The sequence below is a fragment of the Dermochelys coriacea genome, chromosome 6 (assembly GCF_009764565.3).
Source record: "Dermochelys coriacea isolate rDerCor1 chromosome 6, rDerCor1.pri.v4, whole genome shotgun sequence".
Classification (NCBI taxonomy): domain Eukaryota; kingdom Metazoa; phylum Chordata; order Testudines; family Dermochelyidae; genus Dermochelys; species Dermochelys coriacea.
This window is the reverse complement of record NC_050073.1, coordinates 5,297,247-5,317,050: the sequence shown is the minus strand read 5'-3', so window position 1 is coordinate 5,317,050 and position 19,804 is coordinate 5,297,247. Positions and strand designations below refer to the sequence as shown.

General features: G+C 45.5%; 1 protein-coding gene across 1 annotated transcript in view; it reads right to left on the bottom strand.

The window, feature by feature from the left end:
- The window catches only part of LOC119856882 (E3 ubiquitin-protein ligase rnf213-alpha-like), a 175,927-nt gene that overhangs the window by 129,450 nt on the left and 26,673 nt on the right, over positions 1–19,804 (bottom strand). Inside the window, 5 exon segments of the mRNA XM_043516118.1 lie at positions 9,936–10,202; positions 12,023–12,148; positions 12,331–12,425; positions 15,793–15,972; positions 17,743–17,779. Of these exon segments, the coding sequence (XP_043372053.1) occupies positions 9,936–10,202; positions 12,023–12,148; positions 12,331–12,425; positions 15,793–15,972; positions 17,743–17,779 (705 nt within the window).

The following is a 19,804-nucleotide window of genomic DNA, read 5'->3' as shown; positions in this document are numbered from 1 at the left end:
GTGTGCTGTAGCATCGGTAGTGTAGACATAGCCTATGAGTCTATATAGCCACTTCTCACCATGGTACATGAGTGCATCTGTTAGAACTATGCAGAGGATAGACGTTCTGCTTTGCGAAGAATTTTGAAATTTGTCTTTATTCTGAATCAGAACAAAATCCAAACATTTCAAAGTTCTCTGCAATGGGAAATTCTGAAAAAAAAATATTTTGGGTCAGACATTTCAATTTCAACATTTTTTAAACTGTATTATATTATAATATATATACACACATACCCTATAATACAAACATTTTAAAAATTCAAAACAAAGTCATTTCAAATAAAAAAATAAAAAGGTTTCATTCTGAAAATGCCTGAATATTTCCTCCCATTTTTCAAGATGAAATTCCAACTTAATCAACCTGATTTCACAAAGCCTTTCAATTTTGATGGGACCACAGTTTCGCCAACCAGCTCTAGGCTTTCTGATTTATTTATCTGCAGTTTCCACAGTATCTAGCTCTCTCTTTTTATGACCCTCTTCTTTTATTTACAAAAGCATTGCATTGATTTGTATTTTGCTGTTTTTCAAGCGCAAGATTAACTTTTCCTGGGGTACAAAAGTATATTGTACATTGAACAATATACTAGATTGTATATTATTTGCAGTGTTGTTGTAGCCAGTTGTTCCAATACAAGATATTATCTCACCTACTTTATCTCTCTGATAATCATATACTGTCAGTAGTTAAGATTTGGTTGGGTTTTTATGTGGCTTGAAAGTCACCTCTGTGCAGAAGGACCCAGCAGAAGATCTATTTGTAACTTAATTCCTCAAAATAGGACATAAGTGCAATTTAAGAGGTTCACATGCCTGTGGCTGGAGCTTCTACATGGGTGGGGTGGAAGTGGAACCAATGGGAAGATTCAATGCACTTTGGATCAGGACCATAAAATCAGGGCGTAAGCCTGTTCATCAGTTAACAAAATATTTTTTTTAAATGGGACAGCTAAGAAATTTGTCCTGGAGCATGTCATCTTTTTTGTAACCCCTTCTAACTAAAAATAAACTCAGACCCACAAAACCAAAGTTCTTATGCAGCCGCAGCCCGAGAATTCCTTTATTTATCATAACTGACTGCCCTTTTCTCCATCATGATTACAACTGGCTGGGAAATGGATCTCTCTTCCTGCAAAATTTTGCATTTAAAAAAGAAAAGAAAATCAATCCTGAACCAGGACGAAAAGTCAAAGTCACCTAATTGTTTACAGGGTGGGATTTCAAGAATATTTTCCATTTCAGGAGACCCTACATGGAATTTTCCAGATCCCTTGCTACCTGCCTGAAGAGCTTTGTGTGAGCTTGAAAACTTGTCTCTCTCACCAACAGAAAGTGGTCCAATAAATATATTACCTCACCCACCTAACCTTCCCTTTGAAGGTTCTCATCAATTTCACTGAACTTGAGAGCGAAACTGACAAGAGCCTCCCAGTCTGGCTGTTGAAGAGACAGAGAGCCCAACCACTCTTTCCCCTGTTATGAGGATGGGGACGATGGGTGCCGCACCTCTCTGCCTTTCCAGCTCCGGAGCTGGGGAGAGGCAGGGAGAGTGAGAATATATCTACACTGCAATAAAAACCAAAAACAACCCTGTGGCAGTGAGTCTTAGAGCCCAGGTCAACCTACCCAGGACCCTCCCACCTTGCTGGGTCTCAGAGTCTGGGCTCCAGCCCAAACAGTAACAAATGGCCATCCAACATCTTGACAGATGAAAGGAAATGTCAGTCAGTCAATGATGCTTGACAGCAATGTGGGAGAAGAGCCCAATATGTAAGTGGCAGACCTTCCCACAATGGTTATAGATCCACTCACTAGATTGAGGTTGAAGTACACTCTTCTTCCTGGCTCACCTGTGGGCCTCAGCCTGGGCTCTCTGATGGCTGTCTGCAATGACTACACCAGCCTTGACCTGGCTTCTCCAGACCGAGTGGACAGGGTTCTCACATTTGTCAGTGGGAATGCTGAATTTCTTGAGACCATGCTTGACCATGTCACTGTATCGGAGGAGATTTGACCTTCCTCTGCATCATGGGCAATTCTTGAATTGGCCACAGAGCACGGCCTTCAACAGATGATCTTGAGGCATATGCTCCACGTGCCCAGTATAATCTGCATAGACTATAGGCCAGTTCTCTCAAGGATCTTTTTGTTAGTGATCCATTGGTCTGTAGTGACGCCAAGGATTTTTCTGAGACAGCAAAGGTGGAAGCTGTTCAATTTCCAGTCCGGCTTGGATTATGTGACCCAGCTTTCACAGCTGTAAAGGAGGGTACTGAAGACACAAGCCTGATAAACAGACTTCAGGGTTAGGAGCTTGTTATTCCAGACATGTGAGGTAAATTTGCCAAAGGTGACAGAGACTTAGCCTTGATAGGGAACTCAATGCAAGAATTGGCTAAGTGAGCTGGTTTGAGTTGAGCCAAGATAGCAGAAGTGATCTCTCCAAAGCTGCATTACTGACCTAGATTTTAGGTGGGATGTTGATGCCCTGTGACATGACAACTGTTTTCTTAATATTGATTATCATGCCGAACTTGATACATGTGTCAGAAAACTTATTCATCATGATCTGCAGTTCATCAGGTGAATTAGAGATGAATGCAACGTCATCTGCAAAGAGCAGATCCTGAATAGTGAGCCGGGTGACATGCCTTTTGCTCTGAAATCATCTGATGTTGAACAATCCTTGATTCAATTACTACACCAGATGCATTGTCTCCAAAAGCATATTTAAGAAGAATAGAGAAGATGCCAAAGCCAGTGGGCACTAAAGCACAGTCTTGCTTCTTGCCAGTATCAATGCTAAATTCAGATGATGTTTCAATTTCATACTGGATTGTTGCCTTCATTCCCTCATGGACCTCCTTATATAGGGAGAGCACTTTCTGTGAACAGCCAATTTTCGACAGGATCTTATATATGCCATTCCTTCTAACCATGTCAAAGGCCTTTTGTAGGTCAATGAACACTACATAGAGAGGTGCCTATTGTTCACAGCTTTTTTCTTGCAACAAGCTCATTGTGAAGGACATGTCAGTCATAGAGTATCCAGCTGTAATCCACACTGTCTCTCAGGGTGAACTCTCTCGCAAGAACTTGGAGTCCTTTCAGCAGGACCCCTGCAAGCACCTTGTTGACCATGCTAAGCAGAGATATCCTTCAGTAGTTGTTGCAGTAGCAGTTTATTTTTGTATAAAGAAATGATGTTTGCATCTTTCAGATCCTGGTGTATGTGGCTTTCTTCCCAAGTGTGTGGATGTCACTCACAAGTTTTCTCCCCTGCCTTTAGGAGCTCTAGAGGTATCTAATCATTGCCTGCTACTTTCCCCAAACGCAATCTCTTTGATAGCTTTCTCTACATCTTTGAGAGCTGGTGTTTGGTCCAGCTCCTGCATTGTTGGCAGCTGGGAAATGGCAGCTAAGGCAGTATCACATATAATAACATCCTTTGAGTAGCATTCTTTGTAATGCTCAGTCCATTGGTCAAGTTGTTCTTGCCTGTCAGTCTGGATGATACCATCTTTCGCTTTCAGGTTTGCAGACTTTTTACAAATTGGACTAAGTGCCTCTGTGATTCCATCATAGGTACCACAAAGGTCCCCTCTTTCAAAGCAGGTCTGAATCTTTTTGCACAGGTCTTGCCAATACTCCTGGGCTAGGGTGACCAGATGTCCCGATTTTATAGGGACAGTCCCGATTTTTGGGGCTTTTTCTTATATAGGCACTTATTACCCACCACCCCGTCCCGATTTTTTACACTTGCTATCTGGTCACCCTATCCTGGGCACATTCTCTAGTGGCTTTCTGGACTGCAGCCTTACCCTCTTTGAACTTAAGAGATCTGGACTTAGATAGTTGTTGAAGTAAAGTTAGGCAAGCTTGCTTTTTCTTTTCTATGAGTGGGAGCAGCAGCTGTTCAGATGCTACAAACCAGTCAGATTGTTTTTTCTTTGTTGTTCCAAAGACATCTTTGCAGTAGCCAGTGTCTTATTCTTGAAACTTTCCCACAAGGTGTCAGAAACAGGGGAATCACAGAAACAGAAACAGATTGAATGCACTTCAATCTCTCTGGTCACTCGATCATAGATCTTAGAGTGGCTATACTTCAACAAAAAAGCTTCAAAAACAGACTCCAACGAGAGACTGCTGAATTGGAATTAATTTGCAAACTGGATACAATTAACTTAGGCTTGAATAGAGACTGGGAATGGATGAGTCATTACACAAAGTAAAACTATTTCCCCATGGTATTTCTCCCTCCCACCCCACCCCCCACTGTTCCTCTGATATTCTTGTTAACTGCTGGAATTAGCCTACCTTACTTGTCACCATGAAAGGTTTTCCTCCTTTCCCCCCCCTGCTGCTGGTGATGGCTTATCTTAAGTGATCACTCTCCTTACAGTGTGTATGATAAACCCATTGTTTCATGTTCTCTGTGTGTGTGTATATAAATCTCTCCTCTGTTTTTTCCACCAAATGCATCCGATGAAGTGAGCTGTAGCTCACGAAAGCTTATGCTCTAATAAATTTGTTAGTCTCTAAGGTGCCACCGGTACTCCTTTTCTTTTTGCGAATACAGACTAACACGGCTGCTACTCTGAATCCAGAAGGTTAGGACAGCAAGACTGTCTGAGAATGTGAAATTTTCAAATTCTCAGTTACGGATAGTGGCTGTACCAAGGACAAAGATGGTTTGCATAAATCACAAGAAAAGATCAAAGCTGTCCATAAGCACCCCTGCTTTCACAACCACAAAATATGTCACCGCTACATTCCTTTCTGGGAATGGTCAGTTATTACCATAGGTGCTTTTCAAAAACAGCTACGGTGTTACACAATGGACAGATATGGTGCTGTTCCACACACCGAAGCTTATAGCATGTGGAAAGGTCCTTATGCTACACTGCATCTTTGCCTGTAAAGCTAGTTGGTGTCACTTTCCCAGATGGCACAGGAGCAGTTGTATCTAATGTGGCTGCATCCCTTTCAATGGTTGGTGAGCCATAGTGGTGCCTGTAACCCTGGCTGACCAGGTACCAGCTCATGCCAGAGCCACAGGCCAATTCACTTGTGTGTAAGTAGATCAAAGTGGGTATTAAATGTGTAAGTGTGTATGTGGTGTTTAAACTTAAACTTAAAGAAATCTAGTGGAATGTTACTTGCATTGCTTTCACTTACCTGTGTCCTGTTATAATAGCAAATATTTGCATTGTGTATGCCCCATAACTAAATAACCAATCAAATGCGAATGAAGCTTTGTGGAATGCAAATGAACAAAAAGGCTAATTTCAAAGCAAGTGGTCTGTGTGTGTGATGATCAGAGATCAAGGACCCAAAATGGATTCTTCGCTCTCCATCATCAAAGGAAAAGCCCATGTGAGTATAGACACTGTCAGCTCGCGTTCTGTCAGAAGAAGCTATGAATATGGATTCAAGGAAGGATCCTGCATCTCTGGACTGTTTGGACTCTTATTGGAAAGTTAACCAGATGCAAAGCAGAGATCCCCAGAGACAGTCTGAGTACCCGGAAAGACTTTTGGGAAACTGACAGTTTATTACATCATTGCCACCATTTGGAATTACAAACTGTGACTCACCTGTACATTTATTTTACCTGCTTATATCTCTCAATAACTCTCATTTCCTTTTTTTAGCTAATAAACTTTTAGTTTACTACAGAATTAGCTGCCAGCGTTGTCTTTGGTGTAAGATCTGAAGTATCTATTGATCTGGGGTAAGTGACTGGTCTCTTGGGACTGGGAACAACCTGATGTGATGTTATTTTTGGTTTAAGTGACCATTTATTACAAAGTGTAGGTTATCTGGGTGGCAAGATAGATTGGAGAGTCTAAGGGGACTGTCTGTGATTCCATGGTAAGACTGGTATAGTGATCCAAGAGTTCACATTTGTCACTTGCTTGGTGAAATCTAATCGTAGGACACACCACCAGTTTTCTGCCCTGTTTTCTGATAGTCTGCTTTGAGGTCATCACTTACAGTTCTCACCCATTCCAGACAACGTGACAGTACTCACTGTGTTCTATGTTTTCGAAACCCCCAGAAACTAGTCACAGAAGAAGAAGATTAGGGTTAGAAGAAACTGCAGGAGGTCATCTAGTCCAATCCCCTGCTCAAAGCAGGACCAACACCAACTAAATCATCCCAGCCAGGGTTTTGTCAAGCCGGGCCTTAAAAACCTCTACAGAAGGAGATTCGACCACCTCCCTAGGTAACCCATTCCAGTGCTTCACTACCCTCCTAGTGAAATAGTTTTTCCTAATATGCAACCGAGACCTCCCCCACTGCAACTTGAGCCCATTGCTCCTTGTTCTGTCATCTGCCACCACTGAGAACAACCTAGCTCAGTGTTCTTCACTGCAAGGCCTGCGAGCCAGCAGCAGATCCCATGGACCTAAAGTTCAGCTCCCTATTGATCATGATCTCCGGCGATCTCCAGAAGCACGGCCTCACGCCACTCCCGGAAGCAGCCATCACGCCCCTGCAACCCTGGGGCACTGTTCCTGACAGCAAGCACTGCCCCTCCAGGGCTCCCATTGGCTGGGAATGGGGAACTGTGGCCATTGGGAGTTGCAGGGGCACTGCCTGCAGAGAGGAGCAGCACACAGAGCCATGTGCCCCCCCCAGGGGCCCCAAGGTGAGTTGGCCCCTTTCAGGAGCGGCGTGGGGCCAGGGCTGCCTGAAGTAAGTGCTGCCCCTCCTGCACCCTCACCTGGAGCCAGCACCCCATATGCCTCCTGCACCCCAAGCCCTACCCTGAGACCCCTCCCAGAGCCAGCCCCTCATACCCCTTCTTGTACCCCAAGCCCCTGCCCCGAGCCCCCTCCTAGAGACAGCACCCCATACCCCCTCCTGCACCCTGTACCCCTCCTACACCCAGTACCCCGTGCCAACCCTGACCTCCCTCCCAGAGCCAGCACCCCATGCCCCTTCCTGCACCCCAACCCTCTGCCCCAGCCTGGAGTCCCCTCCTGCACCCAATCTCCCTCCCATGTTATGGTTGGAGACTGGAAATCAAAGGTAGTACCAGGTTAAAACGGTGAGGCAGGAATTAGGGTCTAAGTCAGGCGGGAGTCACAGACCAGGAGACAAAGCAAAGTCTGGAATTGCGGCAAGCCAAGATCCGTGTGGTTTCCCAGACAAATTCCTAGGGCAACTCCGGGGGTTAACAGGGGCACTTGGCCAATCAGGGGGCTGCAGGGTACTGTCATTCTGGCTCTTGTTGGCAGTAAGTCCTGAGGCACCTACTCTCCACAACTCTCCCTGGCTGTGCCCTTGCATGGCCTCCTAGTGGTACTGTGGGAATATCAGCTGACCCAGGCTCTGCAGACCTAGGGTCTAGTACCCAGGCCCTTATATTAGGGCTGCAGGTTTGTTACAATGCAGAAAAAGGCACAGATACCATGATTTCTCAGTTAGTCTATAACTTTCTGAAGGTATGTCACTGGCTCAGCACATGATGGGGAAGCAGCAGAGCCAAACCTGTGCAAATAGTGCTGCAACCAAATGCACTCACGGGCAGCGAGTTGTATGGGCCGGTGGTGCCTGTGCTCCACCAATATTTAGAGCACAGGACCCGCTCCACCAAAGTTCAGGTCCGGGTCTCTCCCCTAGCCCTGCCTGCTGCCGCCCCTGTGTGCCTCCCCCGGCCCCACCTGCTGCCCCCGGGTGATTTTCGCTGCCACCACTGGCAGAGTAGCAAAGCTAAAGCGGCTTCCTGCCCACCCACTCCGCTCTGGGTGGCTGCGGCCCTTGGGCAGTGTGTGTGTGTCTGCGTACTGCCCCCACCCCAAGTGCCCCTGCAGCCAATGGGAGCTGCGGGGATGGTGCCTGTGGGCAACAGCGTGCAGAGACCCCCTGACCCTCCCCGCCTAGGAGCTGCTGCGAGGGGGGAGGGTGGGTCAATTACAGAGCTGCCCCAGGTAAGTGCCATACCCCTCATGCACCCTGCTCCTGCACCCAAACTCACTCGCAGAGCCCACACCCCAATCCCTTGCCCCAGCCCAGAGCCTGCACCCCAATGCCCTGCCGAAGCCTAGAGCCCACACCCTGCACTCAACTCTCTCCCAGAGCCTGCACCCCAAACCCACTTCTATACCCAAACTCCTCCCAGAGCCTTGGGGCGGGGAGGCGGGACTTGGACCCGTTCTAGGCACCACCAAAAATTCTACAAACCTGCCACCCTGAATGCACTAGCTCAAAACATCCAGAGTGGGGAGCTAGGCCCAGTCACACAGGAGCTGCCTTGGCTGAGTGAGAAGAGAAGAGGAGAAGGACCTTGGAGTATTGGTTGATCATAGGATGACTATGAGCTGCCAATGTGATATGGCTGTGAAAAAAGCTAATGCGGTTTTGGGATGCATCAGGAGAGGCATTTCCAGTAGGGATAAGGAGGTTTTAGTACCATTATAAAAGGCACTGGTGAGACCTCACCTAGAATACTGTGTGCAGTTCTGGTCTCCCATGTTTAAAAAGGATGAATTCAAACTGGAGCAGGTACAGAGAAGGGCTACTAGGATGATCCGAGGAATGGAAAACTTGTCTTATGAAAGGAGACTTAAGGAGCTTGGCTTGTTTAGCCTAACTAAAAGAAGGTTGAGGGGAGATATGATTGCTCTCTATAAATATATCAGAGGGATAAATACAGGAGAGGGAGAGGAATTATTTCAGCTCAGCACCAATGTGGACACAAGAACAAATGGGTATAAACCGGCCACCAGGAAGTTTAGACTTGAAATCAGACGAAGGTTTCTAACCATCAGAGGAGTGAAGTTTTGAAATAGCCTTCCAAGGGAAGCAGTGGGGGCAAAAGATCTATCTGGTTTTAAGATTCTACTCGATAAGCTTATGGAGGAGATGGTATGATGGGATAATGTGATTTTGGTAAGTAATTGATCTTTAAATATTCAGGGTAAATAGGACTAATCCCCTGAGATGGGATATTAGATGGATGGGATCTGAGTTACCCAGGAAAGAATTTTCTGTAGTATCTGGCTGGTGAATCTTGCCTATATGCTCAGGGTTTAGCTGATCGCCATATTTAGGGTCGGGAAGGAATTTTCCTCCAGGGCAGATTGGAGAGGCCCTGGAGGTTTTTCACCTTCCTCTGTAGCATGGGGCACGGGTCACTTGAGGGAGGCTTCTCTGCTCCTTGAAGTCTTTAAACCATGATTTGAGGACTTCAATAGCTCAGACATAGGTGAGGTTTTTCGTAGGAGTGGGTGGGTGAGATTCTGTGGCCTGCACTGTGCAGGAGGTCGGACTAGATGATCAGAATGGTCCCTTCTGACCTTAGTATCTATGAGTCTATGAGTGTAGGACAGGCTCATATTTCCTTCCTCACTAAGCTGAGATTAGGGTTGCAGTGCTGTAGCAGAGAGGGCTGCTATAGGTGTTCAATGCCCCCTCAATTGTCAGGGCATCATTTATCCAAATTCATGGAGCAAACACTAAACCTGTGAATTTTATTAAATTTACCATGACTGCTCTGTGATTTTTTATTTAAAAAAATGCCATGACACATCTCCAGCCCCCATCAGGTCCCAATCTGGTAGAGATGATCCCAGTGGCAGTCCAGTCCAGCTCCCATTAAAGCAGATGGAAATCCTTCAATTTCAATAGGAGCTAGACTGGGCTGTTAGGATCTCATCCAAAGCCCACAAAGTCAATGGAAAGACTCCCATAACTCCAGTGATCTTTGCATCAGGGCTCAAGGCTAGAGAAGGAAAGAGCAGTATATATACAACTCCCAGCTTTTAATGATTCTCTGATGATTGTCAATGCGCCATGCGCAGGTAGAGAGCTATCTCCAGAAAGGTTCAGTGGAGGCCTTTCCAGCCATTGTGGAGCTGCCATGAGATGTGGGCACTGCTCACTTACCTTTCTCTCGTCAAAGTCAGTTTCCTAAATTTTTTTTTCCTCTGCATCTCCAATGCTCCTGGTTTTGAAGCACTCCCGGTAGCAGTCAAGCTTCCTTTCCACATCACCGAAGTCCTTTCGGTGAAAAAGTTCTTGGTATAGCTCATTTTCCAGGAACTGCAGAATAGACTTGCTATCATTCTCTTTGGACTTTCTTATTGGTAAAGCGTCTAACCAGGACTCTTCTGGAGACTGACAGATGTCATCAAATTGGGTCCACACTCCTAATGAGAAATAAACATTGTAAACCTTCAAATAAATGCCTGTAAACCTTCAAACTTGCAGGGGGGCAGATTGTGGGAGGTAACAGTCCACAATCTGTCAGAGTTAATGTTTTCATTTGATATTTTATAGTGCTGTTTGCACCATTCATTTAATAGATTCATCGATTCTAAGGCCAGCAAGGCCCATTGTGCCTATCTAGGCCACCCTCCTGCCTAACCCATGCCAGAGAATCTCCCCCAGCGAGTCCTGCCTCCAGCCCAGTAACTCCTGGCTGAGCTAGCGCAGAACTTTGAGAAAGAGACACCCCATCTCCACTGACAGATTCTCAGTGATGCAGAATCCATCCCATCATATATGAGCTGTTGCAATGGCTATTTCTCTTTCCTGGTAAACACTGTCCCCTTATTCCCAGACTGCAATGGTCTCCCATGACGTTCCAGCCAATGGACTTAGGTCTGCCTTTGTTTGTGAGGTTAAACTGCCCTCTCCTCTCAGAAAACTCTCCCCCACGTAGGTGCCTGTAGATCAGGATCATGTCCTCTCTTAATCTTCTCTTGGATAAATAAAATCTCTCATGCTAAGGCAGGTATTCCCAGACTTTGAAATGTTCTCATAGCTCTTCTCTGTGCCCTCTCCAATTGGTCAAAATCCTTTTGGAAACACAGACACCAGAACTGGAAATGTGGATAGCACAACAGGACTTGAGTCTAGAGAAGATGGCCAGGCCATAGTTCCATCTCCTTCCCATGTCCCAGCTCGCATTATAGGACTAACACAAAGGAGGGAGTAAGCTACAGCTCAGGAAGGTGTGTAGATTCATGGATTCCAAGGCCAAAAGGGAGCACTGTGATCATCTAGTCTGACTTTCTGTCCAATACAGACCAGAGAGCTGCCCCAAAATAATTCCTAAAGACATACGCATGGGAACTATGGGTGTGTGAACGGGGAGGGGGTACCACAGCACCGCCAGTTTTTGTGCAGATCCCACCCACCACTCCACGTCCAGGGTCCCAGCACTGCCGACTCAGTATGCAGGGCTCTTCTCCTGGCCCCACACCTGGAATCCCTCTGCTCCTGACCCTGCGCCCAGAGGCTCAGCTCCTGGCTGCCACTGACCCCATGCCCAGAACTCTGTTCATGGCCCCACACCTGAAGTCCAAACACAGGGTCCCAGCTGTTGCTGGCACCACATGCAGGGTCCCAGCCTTGGCCCCCTCACCCCTGTTCTCATCCCCCCCCCCAGAGCCATGGCTCTGCTCCTGGCAGCAGCTCTGGGGGGCAAGGACAGGAGTAAGGGGGTAAGGTAAAAAGTTTGGTGGGAGGATTACTGGCTTTCACCCCCCCCCCCCCACGCACACACAGTAAAAAACATTCCAGAACCACTGCCTAAAGAATATATTTTTTAGGGGAAAAAAACCTAACACAAAGGATTGGGCATATCCCACGTGCCCCTGGAATCTCTTCAAGGTACTTTCTCCCCAAACCAAAATATTCATTACTTATTGGGCTGTTTGGAAATGTTTCCGCCTAAATTTATTTTTGATGTGAAATTGGGTTGTCAACCAAACAAAAAATTGCACTGAAAATGTCTTATTTCCCTTGTTTTTTTTATTTTCATTGGAAAACCCAAACCCTGAAAACTAAACTGTTATGGCTGACAACCCCAAATTTTTCAGATTTCAGCTTATATAAAATAAAAAATCATTTTTTCCTTGAGACAAAAGCCTCATTTTCCAACCATCTCTAATTATTTATATTGTAGAAGCACCTGAGAGCTCCAGTCATCATCATTTATCGCAGTGCAAAATGTGATTCTTACCTCCTGCTTTGATGCCTGAATCGGGCACAATTAGAACTCGATGGAACTCAGCCTTTTCATTTTTTTGAGCTGTTTTATAAATATGCTCTAACCGAATTGGTCTTTTACTACTGTGAGTGTCAATAACTCCATATTTATAATAGATGTGTTGTCCATTTTGTAGACCCGAAATAGAAATTTTGCTTGGCCTACATAGTTATTCTTGAAACTAGGAAAGTAAAACAAAACAGAAGAGTTGGTTGTTTATTTTAAATCATGAAGAGTTTATTTTAAATCAAATAAATAAAAGTAAATATATTATATATTAACCCCATATTTATAATAGATGGGTTGTCCGCTTTGTACACAAGAAACAGGAACTTTTGCTTCACATACCATAAGCATCCCATAGTTATTCCTGAAACTAGGAAATTAAAACAAAACAGAAATGTTGGCTGTTTATTTTAAATCATAAAGAGCTCCAGTTGACTCCCCTTGCCCTCAGTGGGATCATGATCAAACCTCAATAAGGCATCGATTCTGCAATGAGGTCAGTGCAACAAGACCAGAGTTACCAGCCCTCAGAATATTATTGCAAGCTGAGAATCTCAGCTCTCATTAAAACAAAAAGTAAGATTCTAGCCCTCATGACTACTCAGAAAAGCTTGCAAATGTGACCAAGACCCTTGTAAAGGCTCAGAAACCAGAGGATAAATAGAATGAACCCATGGCATTTATTTTGTAAAAATCTCATAAATTTTAAGCCAATCTCATGATTTTTGAGGACTTTCTGATTATTTATTAGCTGAGAACCTCAGCTTTCTTTTCTTTTTTAACATAAGCTTCTAGCCCTCACAGTTGCTGAGAAAAGCATGACAATGCTGATACTAAATGCTGTGGCACCAGGAAGCAAACAGAAACTGCAGATTTAACATTTTAAAAAAATCTCATGATTTTAAGCCAATTTCAAGATGGGGGGGCTTGTGGGAACTATGGTTTTAAATTGAGTTGGGATATTAGCATAAGCAATGGGCCCAAAGTATGTGTCCAAAAAGATTGTGAGAAAGAAGAGTTGTTATGTTAAAATTGCAGTGAGCCTTCAAAATACCAGTGTTATCCTATTTAAGGTTTGGGTTGAAGTAAGAGAAATAAAACATGGTTTTCTGGATACCAGATGCAATAAATAATTGGCTACATAAGTTTGTTTTACATATTATAATAAAACTGCTTCATCTGGCCTTAGCTAAGATCGGCTAATGGCCAATGACATCACTTGTTTGTTAAAGTATAAAAAGTAAAACTCTTGACGCGCTCATTGCTAACACCTGCCTGACCAAGCTGGAGCTGATCAATATGGATCTAAACACCACTGGGCCTAGTCCATTTGTAAGTATCTTGATCAAATGTTCATAAATGTTTAGTTACTGTTTGGATATAGTACATTTCTTATTATTTAGGCTTTTAAGGCATGTTTAGAGGAATCATATAGGTGGCATTTGGATTTAATAAAGGAATTTATGGTTAAATTAGTATCGTGGTAACACCCTGCATAAACAACAATTCCAACAGGTTTTTGATTCTTTAAAGCTTGGTAATGGTGATACTGCAAGATTGAGGCCTAATTCAATCAACTTGATAATGATAAAGGCACATATACAACGAGCCTGATTGTTCTCTCTGTTAAACTAGTATTACTCCATTACTCCAGTAACTTTAATGGGCTTCTTTGGATATGCACCATCATGGGCTGAGTGCAGGGTTTGTATCTGGAATGTTCAGCACTCAGACCATAAGCCTCTACCACTTGAACTGAAGGACTCAGGGGCAGACTCTTACAGGTATTTAGGCACCTGACGATGCAGATTTTCAAAATCCCACTGGGTGCCTGTCTGCATCGTTAGGGCCAGATTCTTACAGGCACCTAAGTTCTGCTCTCCATGCAAAAGTTGCTCGAACTGAACTAAAGTGTGTTACCTCGTGACAACCACTGCCTAACGTAACACACACAGGGAAGCAGAAAAGGCAGAGCGGGCTGAAGGAACTGGTGATCAGAGTGCACTCGGAGAGGAAACATGTCAGACAAGAACTTAGGAGAAAGAAGATCTGTCCCCCCAAACCAGGTCCTCACCCATTAGAAAATGGAATAAGCAAAAGAACATTCAGATGTTCAGATTTCACTGTGTTTGAAACCTTGTGACAAACATTAAGGCCCAGTCCGCACTGTATGCCATGTGGATGACTGCTCTGAGAGAATCCCTGATCCCCAGGCCAGTTTTATGCCAAGCCTGGTGGTGTTTAGAGTAACATGGGTAATTCCTTTATTCCTCCTTTTTTAATTCTGCCTTTCTCCAGCTGCTGCTGCTGCTATTTCTTTTTCGTGTGGTCTCCCTCTCACATTGGAGGTGGACATTTGGCATTTTTGCCAAAACCTTCCTTATCAACCGGGTGCAATGTGGCCAAGAGATATAGTGCTTAGGGGTCAAGCTGTTAAAGTAAATTCTAGCCACACAAATTCATAGATGTCAAGGCCAGCAGGGCCCATTGTGCCTATCAGCCTGGCTTCCTGCTTAACCCAGGCCAGAGAATCTCCCCCAGTGATTCCTGCCTCCAGCCCAAAAACTTCTGGGTGAGCTAAAGCAAAGGTTTAAGAAAGAGAAATCCCATCTCCGTTAACAGATGCCCAGTGATGGATAACCCACCTCACTCCTATGTAGTTGCAACAACTGCTCTCTAGGCATCAGTATGTCCCGGAGTCTGGCTTTCCTGGCGCATCTGACATGTGACCTTGATTAACCCCCCCAAGCTAAAGTTATCAGATGCAGCCTCTGATTTTGAGCGTCTCATTTTTGGGGGAAGTGACATGAGACACCTTGGGCCTGATTTACAGGGCAGGGTATGAGCCTCTGCAGCCCCCACTGATTGTAATTAAGGCTGTGGGTTGCAGCCCCTCTGAATATCAGGGTCTACAGGCCTCAGGCTAAGCCCACCCCACAGCAACTGAGGCATTTGCGCTGCAGGGCCATTTTGGAAAATGTTGGCCTCAGATCAGTGGATTATGTAGAGGCCAAATTCTCAGCCCCCATCTCCTTCCTGCTGTATAACCTGCTGGTGAGCGAGTGTTAGTGTCCCCTCTGTGCCAATCCACACAGGAAACAAGTCTGCTGCAGCCACTGGCTATGAGGTGTTAGTTCAAGCTGTAGCAGCTTAGGCTTTTCATTCCGGAGGGTCCCTGGTTCAATCCCCAGTGTGTTAGCTCTTACAATCCTCCCATGGCTCACAGGAGATGGATACACCTCTACCCCTGCTGCAGGGAAATTACTAGCTGTCATAACTGGCTCTGTGCCACTCCATTTTGACTCCTGCACCTACCCATAGTGGACATGAAAGGGGGTGTGGCAGGTCATTTTGCTCCCCAGCAATCCCAGGCTGGTTGTTCCAGTCCATACAAGTTAGAGCTGCCCTAAGTTGTTCCAGGGGTCAAGCCACCCCAGGACTGCTCCTAGGAGTGGGGGAACAGAGAGGTGACAGTTGCCAATGTCTCCACGTAGAGGGGTGCCAAATGGAGCTGTGGTGGTGGACATTTGATTCTGCCCTTGCATTTCATCATGACTGTTTCTCCTGAGTAATGGAGTAACATTCCCAGTGCATGTTGGTTTCTACAGGCCAGTGGTGACTTTACCTGTGGGATTTCCCCACCTGCTGCCTGAAATGTGTCTCATTATCACATTCTTCCCCGCACCAAAAAAGATCGAATGACCCGTCAGTGTAATCCAGCTCTGGCATCGTTTTACCTTTTTTTCATCCTAGCAATTTCTTCGTATCTCCTGGGACCCTTGTAGGTTGCAACAACAATCTTGTCAAGCTTTTCATCAAACACAAAATTTTTAGACCATACGACAACAAACTCCAGAGTCATCATGTCCTCCACTGCGCATCTTGTGTTTGTAAAATATGGATTTTCCAATAAAATGCTAGAAAAAATTAAAATGGCATAAGATAATCTCTGTGCCATCTTCCACACAGCTCCCCAGGCATGAAAACCCTCAGCATCTAGACCCCTCCACTCTCCCCAACTCTGCCCAAAAGAGAGGAGAGATGATTTGGAGTTAAGGCAGGGAAGAGGGACTTAGGGGACCTGGGTACAGATCTTGCATAATCTTTGGCAAGAGATTCCATCTGCCCCTGCCCGCCCCTTGCCCCCTTAGCCTTCTAAGTAATCACTTCCTAACAAAACCTACCCCAAACAAAAGAACGTGACCCTAACGTGACATTTGCCAATGATCTCTCTGCTGTACATGGCATCTCAACTCCTCCCCTGTCCTATCTACTTAAATTATGAGCCCTTTGGGGCAGGGCCTGTCTCTATCTGTGTAGCACAATGGAGCCCAACTTTGGTTGGTCCCTACATACAGCTGTAATAATTAATAATACCCTGTGGCTCGGTTCCCCATCTGGGAGAATAAACCTTTCTCTGTATATGTATATTATATACTTTCACCATGCCCCTCTTCCAGGTCTCCTTTCCAAGGTAAGCAACCTGAGTCTTTTCATTCTGTCTTCTTGTGAGAGTGCAAAGCAGGTGGAAAAGCCTAGCTGATGGGCATGGGAGCATGTCCTACCTATTCTGCACTCAGTGTACATAGTGGTAAATGAGTACACAAGGGGCAAGGCCATGGGCAATCAGGCCCTGAAGCTCTACTTTAACTCAAAAAGTGAACACAGCTTAATTGTAGATTGGCTCTTGGTGCCCCCATAACATTTCTGTGGGTTAAATCAAGGCTCTCCTACACATGCTACCAAAACTATTCAAAAGTTTAAGGACAGAGAATGCATCCATCCTGGCCCATGTAATCTCCCACAATGATTCCTGCCTCTGGCCCAAAAACTCCTGCCTGAGCTGGAGTGGAGATGCCCCATCTCCACTGACACATTCCCAGTAATGGAGAAGCCACACCACCCCTTAGGGAGCCATTGCAAGGGTTAACTCCCCTCCTTGTTGAACATGGTCTCCTTACTGCAGTCTGAATTTGTCTCCCTTCAACTCCTAGCCAGTGGGTCTGGCTCTGCCTTTGTCTGGAGGTTAAAGACCCCTCTGCTCTCAGAAATCTCATTCCCATATCAGTGCTTATGGACCAGGATCACATCCCCTCTTAACCTTCTTAACTGAATGGATTGAGCTGCTTCAGTCTCTCACTCCAAGGCAGGTTTTCCAGATCCTGAATTGTTCTTGTTGCTCTTCTCTGAAACCTTAAAAATTTGGCAGCATCCTGTTTGAGGTGTGGACACCAGAACTGGACACGGGATCCAGTAAAGGTTTCACCAATGCCACACGCAATGCCCCTCTCTGCTCCTACTTCATATTCTTTCACAAATGACTCAATTATGAATATTATGAGTGAACATTTATATGGTGGTAGCATTGAGATGCCTCAGCTAGGGGTCAGGGTCCCATTGTGCTGGGTGCTGCTCAAAAGGAAGACAGAGAGGCTATGCCTACACTGCAGTCAGGAAATGCAATTGCAGCTTTTGTAGGTGTCCCCAAGCTAGTTTTGATATAGCGAGGGTTAGGGTTCGATCAAAGCTGGCTCAAGTAACAATAGCAGCACAGCGAGAGCTCGCTATGCAGTACTTAACTCTCAGGTCTCAAGCTTCCTTGATTTTCAAGCAAAATCGGCTTCTTTTACACTCTTATTTGCCCTGAGTCTGCTTCACAACATCCATTTCTGAACAATGCAACAAACCTCTCCGATGTTGAGGTCTCTTCGTTTCCCTTGCGATCTGCAATTTTTATAAAGAGCTTTCAGTTAAACTTGCAAAGGGTGAGGAGAAGTTTCATATGCTTAAAACAAAGGAAAGAAACTTCAAATTTACAGCTGACAAGTTGCGTGTTCATTACAAAAATGGGGCCTGGCAACAGGTCGAAGTGCCTCAAAATATTTTGTTACACCTTAGCTCGCATGCGGTCAGTAGAATGCATTTGACATCTGCTGCTTCAGTCGTCCTGTTGCCCTTCACCCAACTTCATTTCTTTAGCTAGTGGGTAATCCACTGGCGAGTGTGAAAGACAGGTCCCCATTTGTGCCCGATCCACAGAGGATATGGGCCTGTTGTAACCCCATTCAGGCACAGTTAGCTGTGTAGCTCAAGCTGTAGCAGCATGTGCTTTTAGCTCTGGAGGGCCCCAGTTAAATCCCCAATGTGTTGGCTGTCACATTTGCAGCAGATAAAGTTTTCTTTCATTATGGTAAAATTGAAGAAAAAAAGTCCCATTAAAATATTTTGTTCATATTCTCAGCTAAAGCTAAAGTTCATCTGGGGAGCAGACGAACAGAGCAGGAGTCACTGAGAGAAAGGGATGGTTTGGAAGAACAGATCCCTTAGCTCCATCAAGGGGGGCATCCCCAAGAGAAGAGCTGGAAAGGAGCTGTTAGAGCTAAATCTCTTGGCACATGGCGTGATCTAGATACCTCCCTGCACCATGCCTGAGGCCACTGGAGACCAGCTGCCTTGCCTTGTAAGCAGAGATCCCCTCCGTATGGGCACCAGTTACTAGGCTCTACATTCATAGATGTCCTTGGAAGAACCAGGCTGCAGTTGCGTGTTGGTGAGACTCCACACACAGTGACAGCTTCTTGTGCCCCCAAGGAGAAATGTTTCAGCTCAACAGACTTTAGGGGAAAACTGGGCAGATTTTTAAATCATAGATTCACAAATCTGAACACCAGCAGGGAGCAGACTCCAAGCGATGGAGAATCCACCATGTTCCCTAGGTGAGTTGTTCCAATGATTCCCCTCCCTGTTAAACACTGGCCTCTTATTTTCAAGCTGTATTCTTCTAGCTTCACCACCCAGCCACGGGGTCATGTTCTGCCTAGGTCTACTAGATTAAAGAGCTCTCCACTACCAGAAATCTCCTTCCCAGGTAGGCATTTGTAAATCATGAGATCAAGTCATCTCTTAACCTTCTCTGGGATGAACTAAATAGATTGAGCTTCTGAGTCTCTCACTACAAGGTTGTTTCCAGACCTCAAATCGTTCTTGCAGCTTTTTTCTGAACCCTTAACAATTGGTCACCATCAGTGTGGACACCAGAACTGAACACAGCCCTGGTCTACACTACAAAATTACTTCAGTATAACCAGGTTGCTTAGGGGTATGTATAATCCACACCCCGGAGCGATGTAGTTATACCGACCTAAGCACCGGTGTAGACAGTGAGTGCCATGTCAGCAGGAGAGCCACCAGCATAGCTATCACCTCTCGCGGAGGTGGAGTTATGAAGCACATGGGAGGGCTCTCTCCCGTCACTTAGTGTGTCTTCACCAGAAGCGCTACAACAGCCCAGCTGTATCAGTGCTGTACGTTTGTAGTGTAGACCTGCCACAGTCTCCAGTAACAATCTCTTTAATGCTATATACAGAAGTAGCACCGCCTCTCTGCTCCTCCTCGATATCCCACTGCTTCTATATCGAGGGATCGCCTTGCCACCTTATGCACAGCATCGCACAGGGATCTCTTGTTCAGCAGGTTTCCACAGGACCCCCTTCTGCCCTTCCCAGGCAGAGCCCCTGCTTTCAAGGATACAGCCCCCACTTGGCAAGTTTGGCCTCTGTTCTTGGTTCCTGGACCTTGCCCCTGGGTTGTATTAAAATGCATGTTCCCATGGGCCCAGCTGATCCCGAATGCTCTGTGTATCTGCTCTGCTTCCAACACTATTCACTACCCACTGATTGTGTCATCTGTGAATGACATCAGCAGTGATTTTGTATTTCCTTCTGGATCATCAAGGATGATATCAAAGAG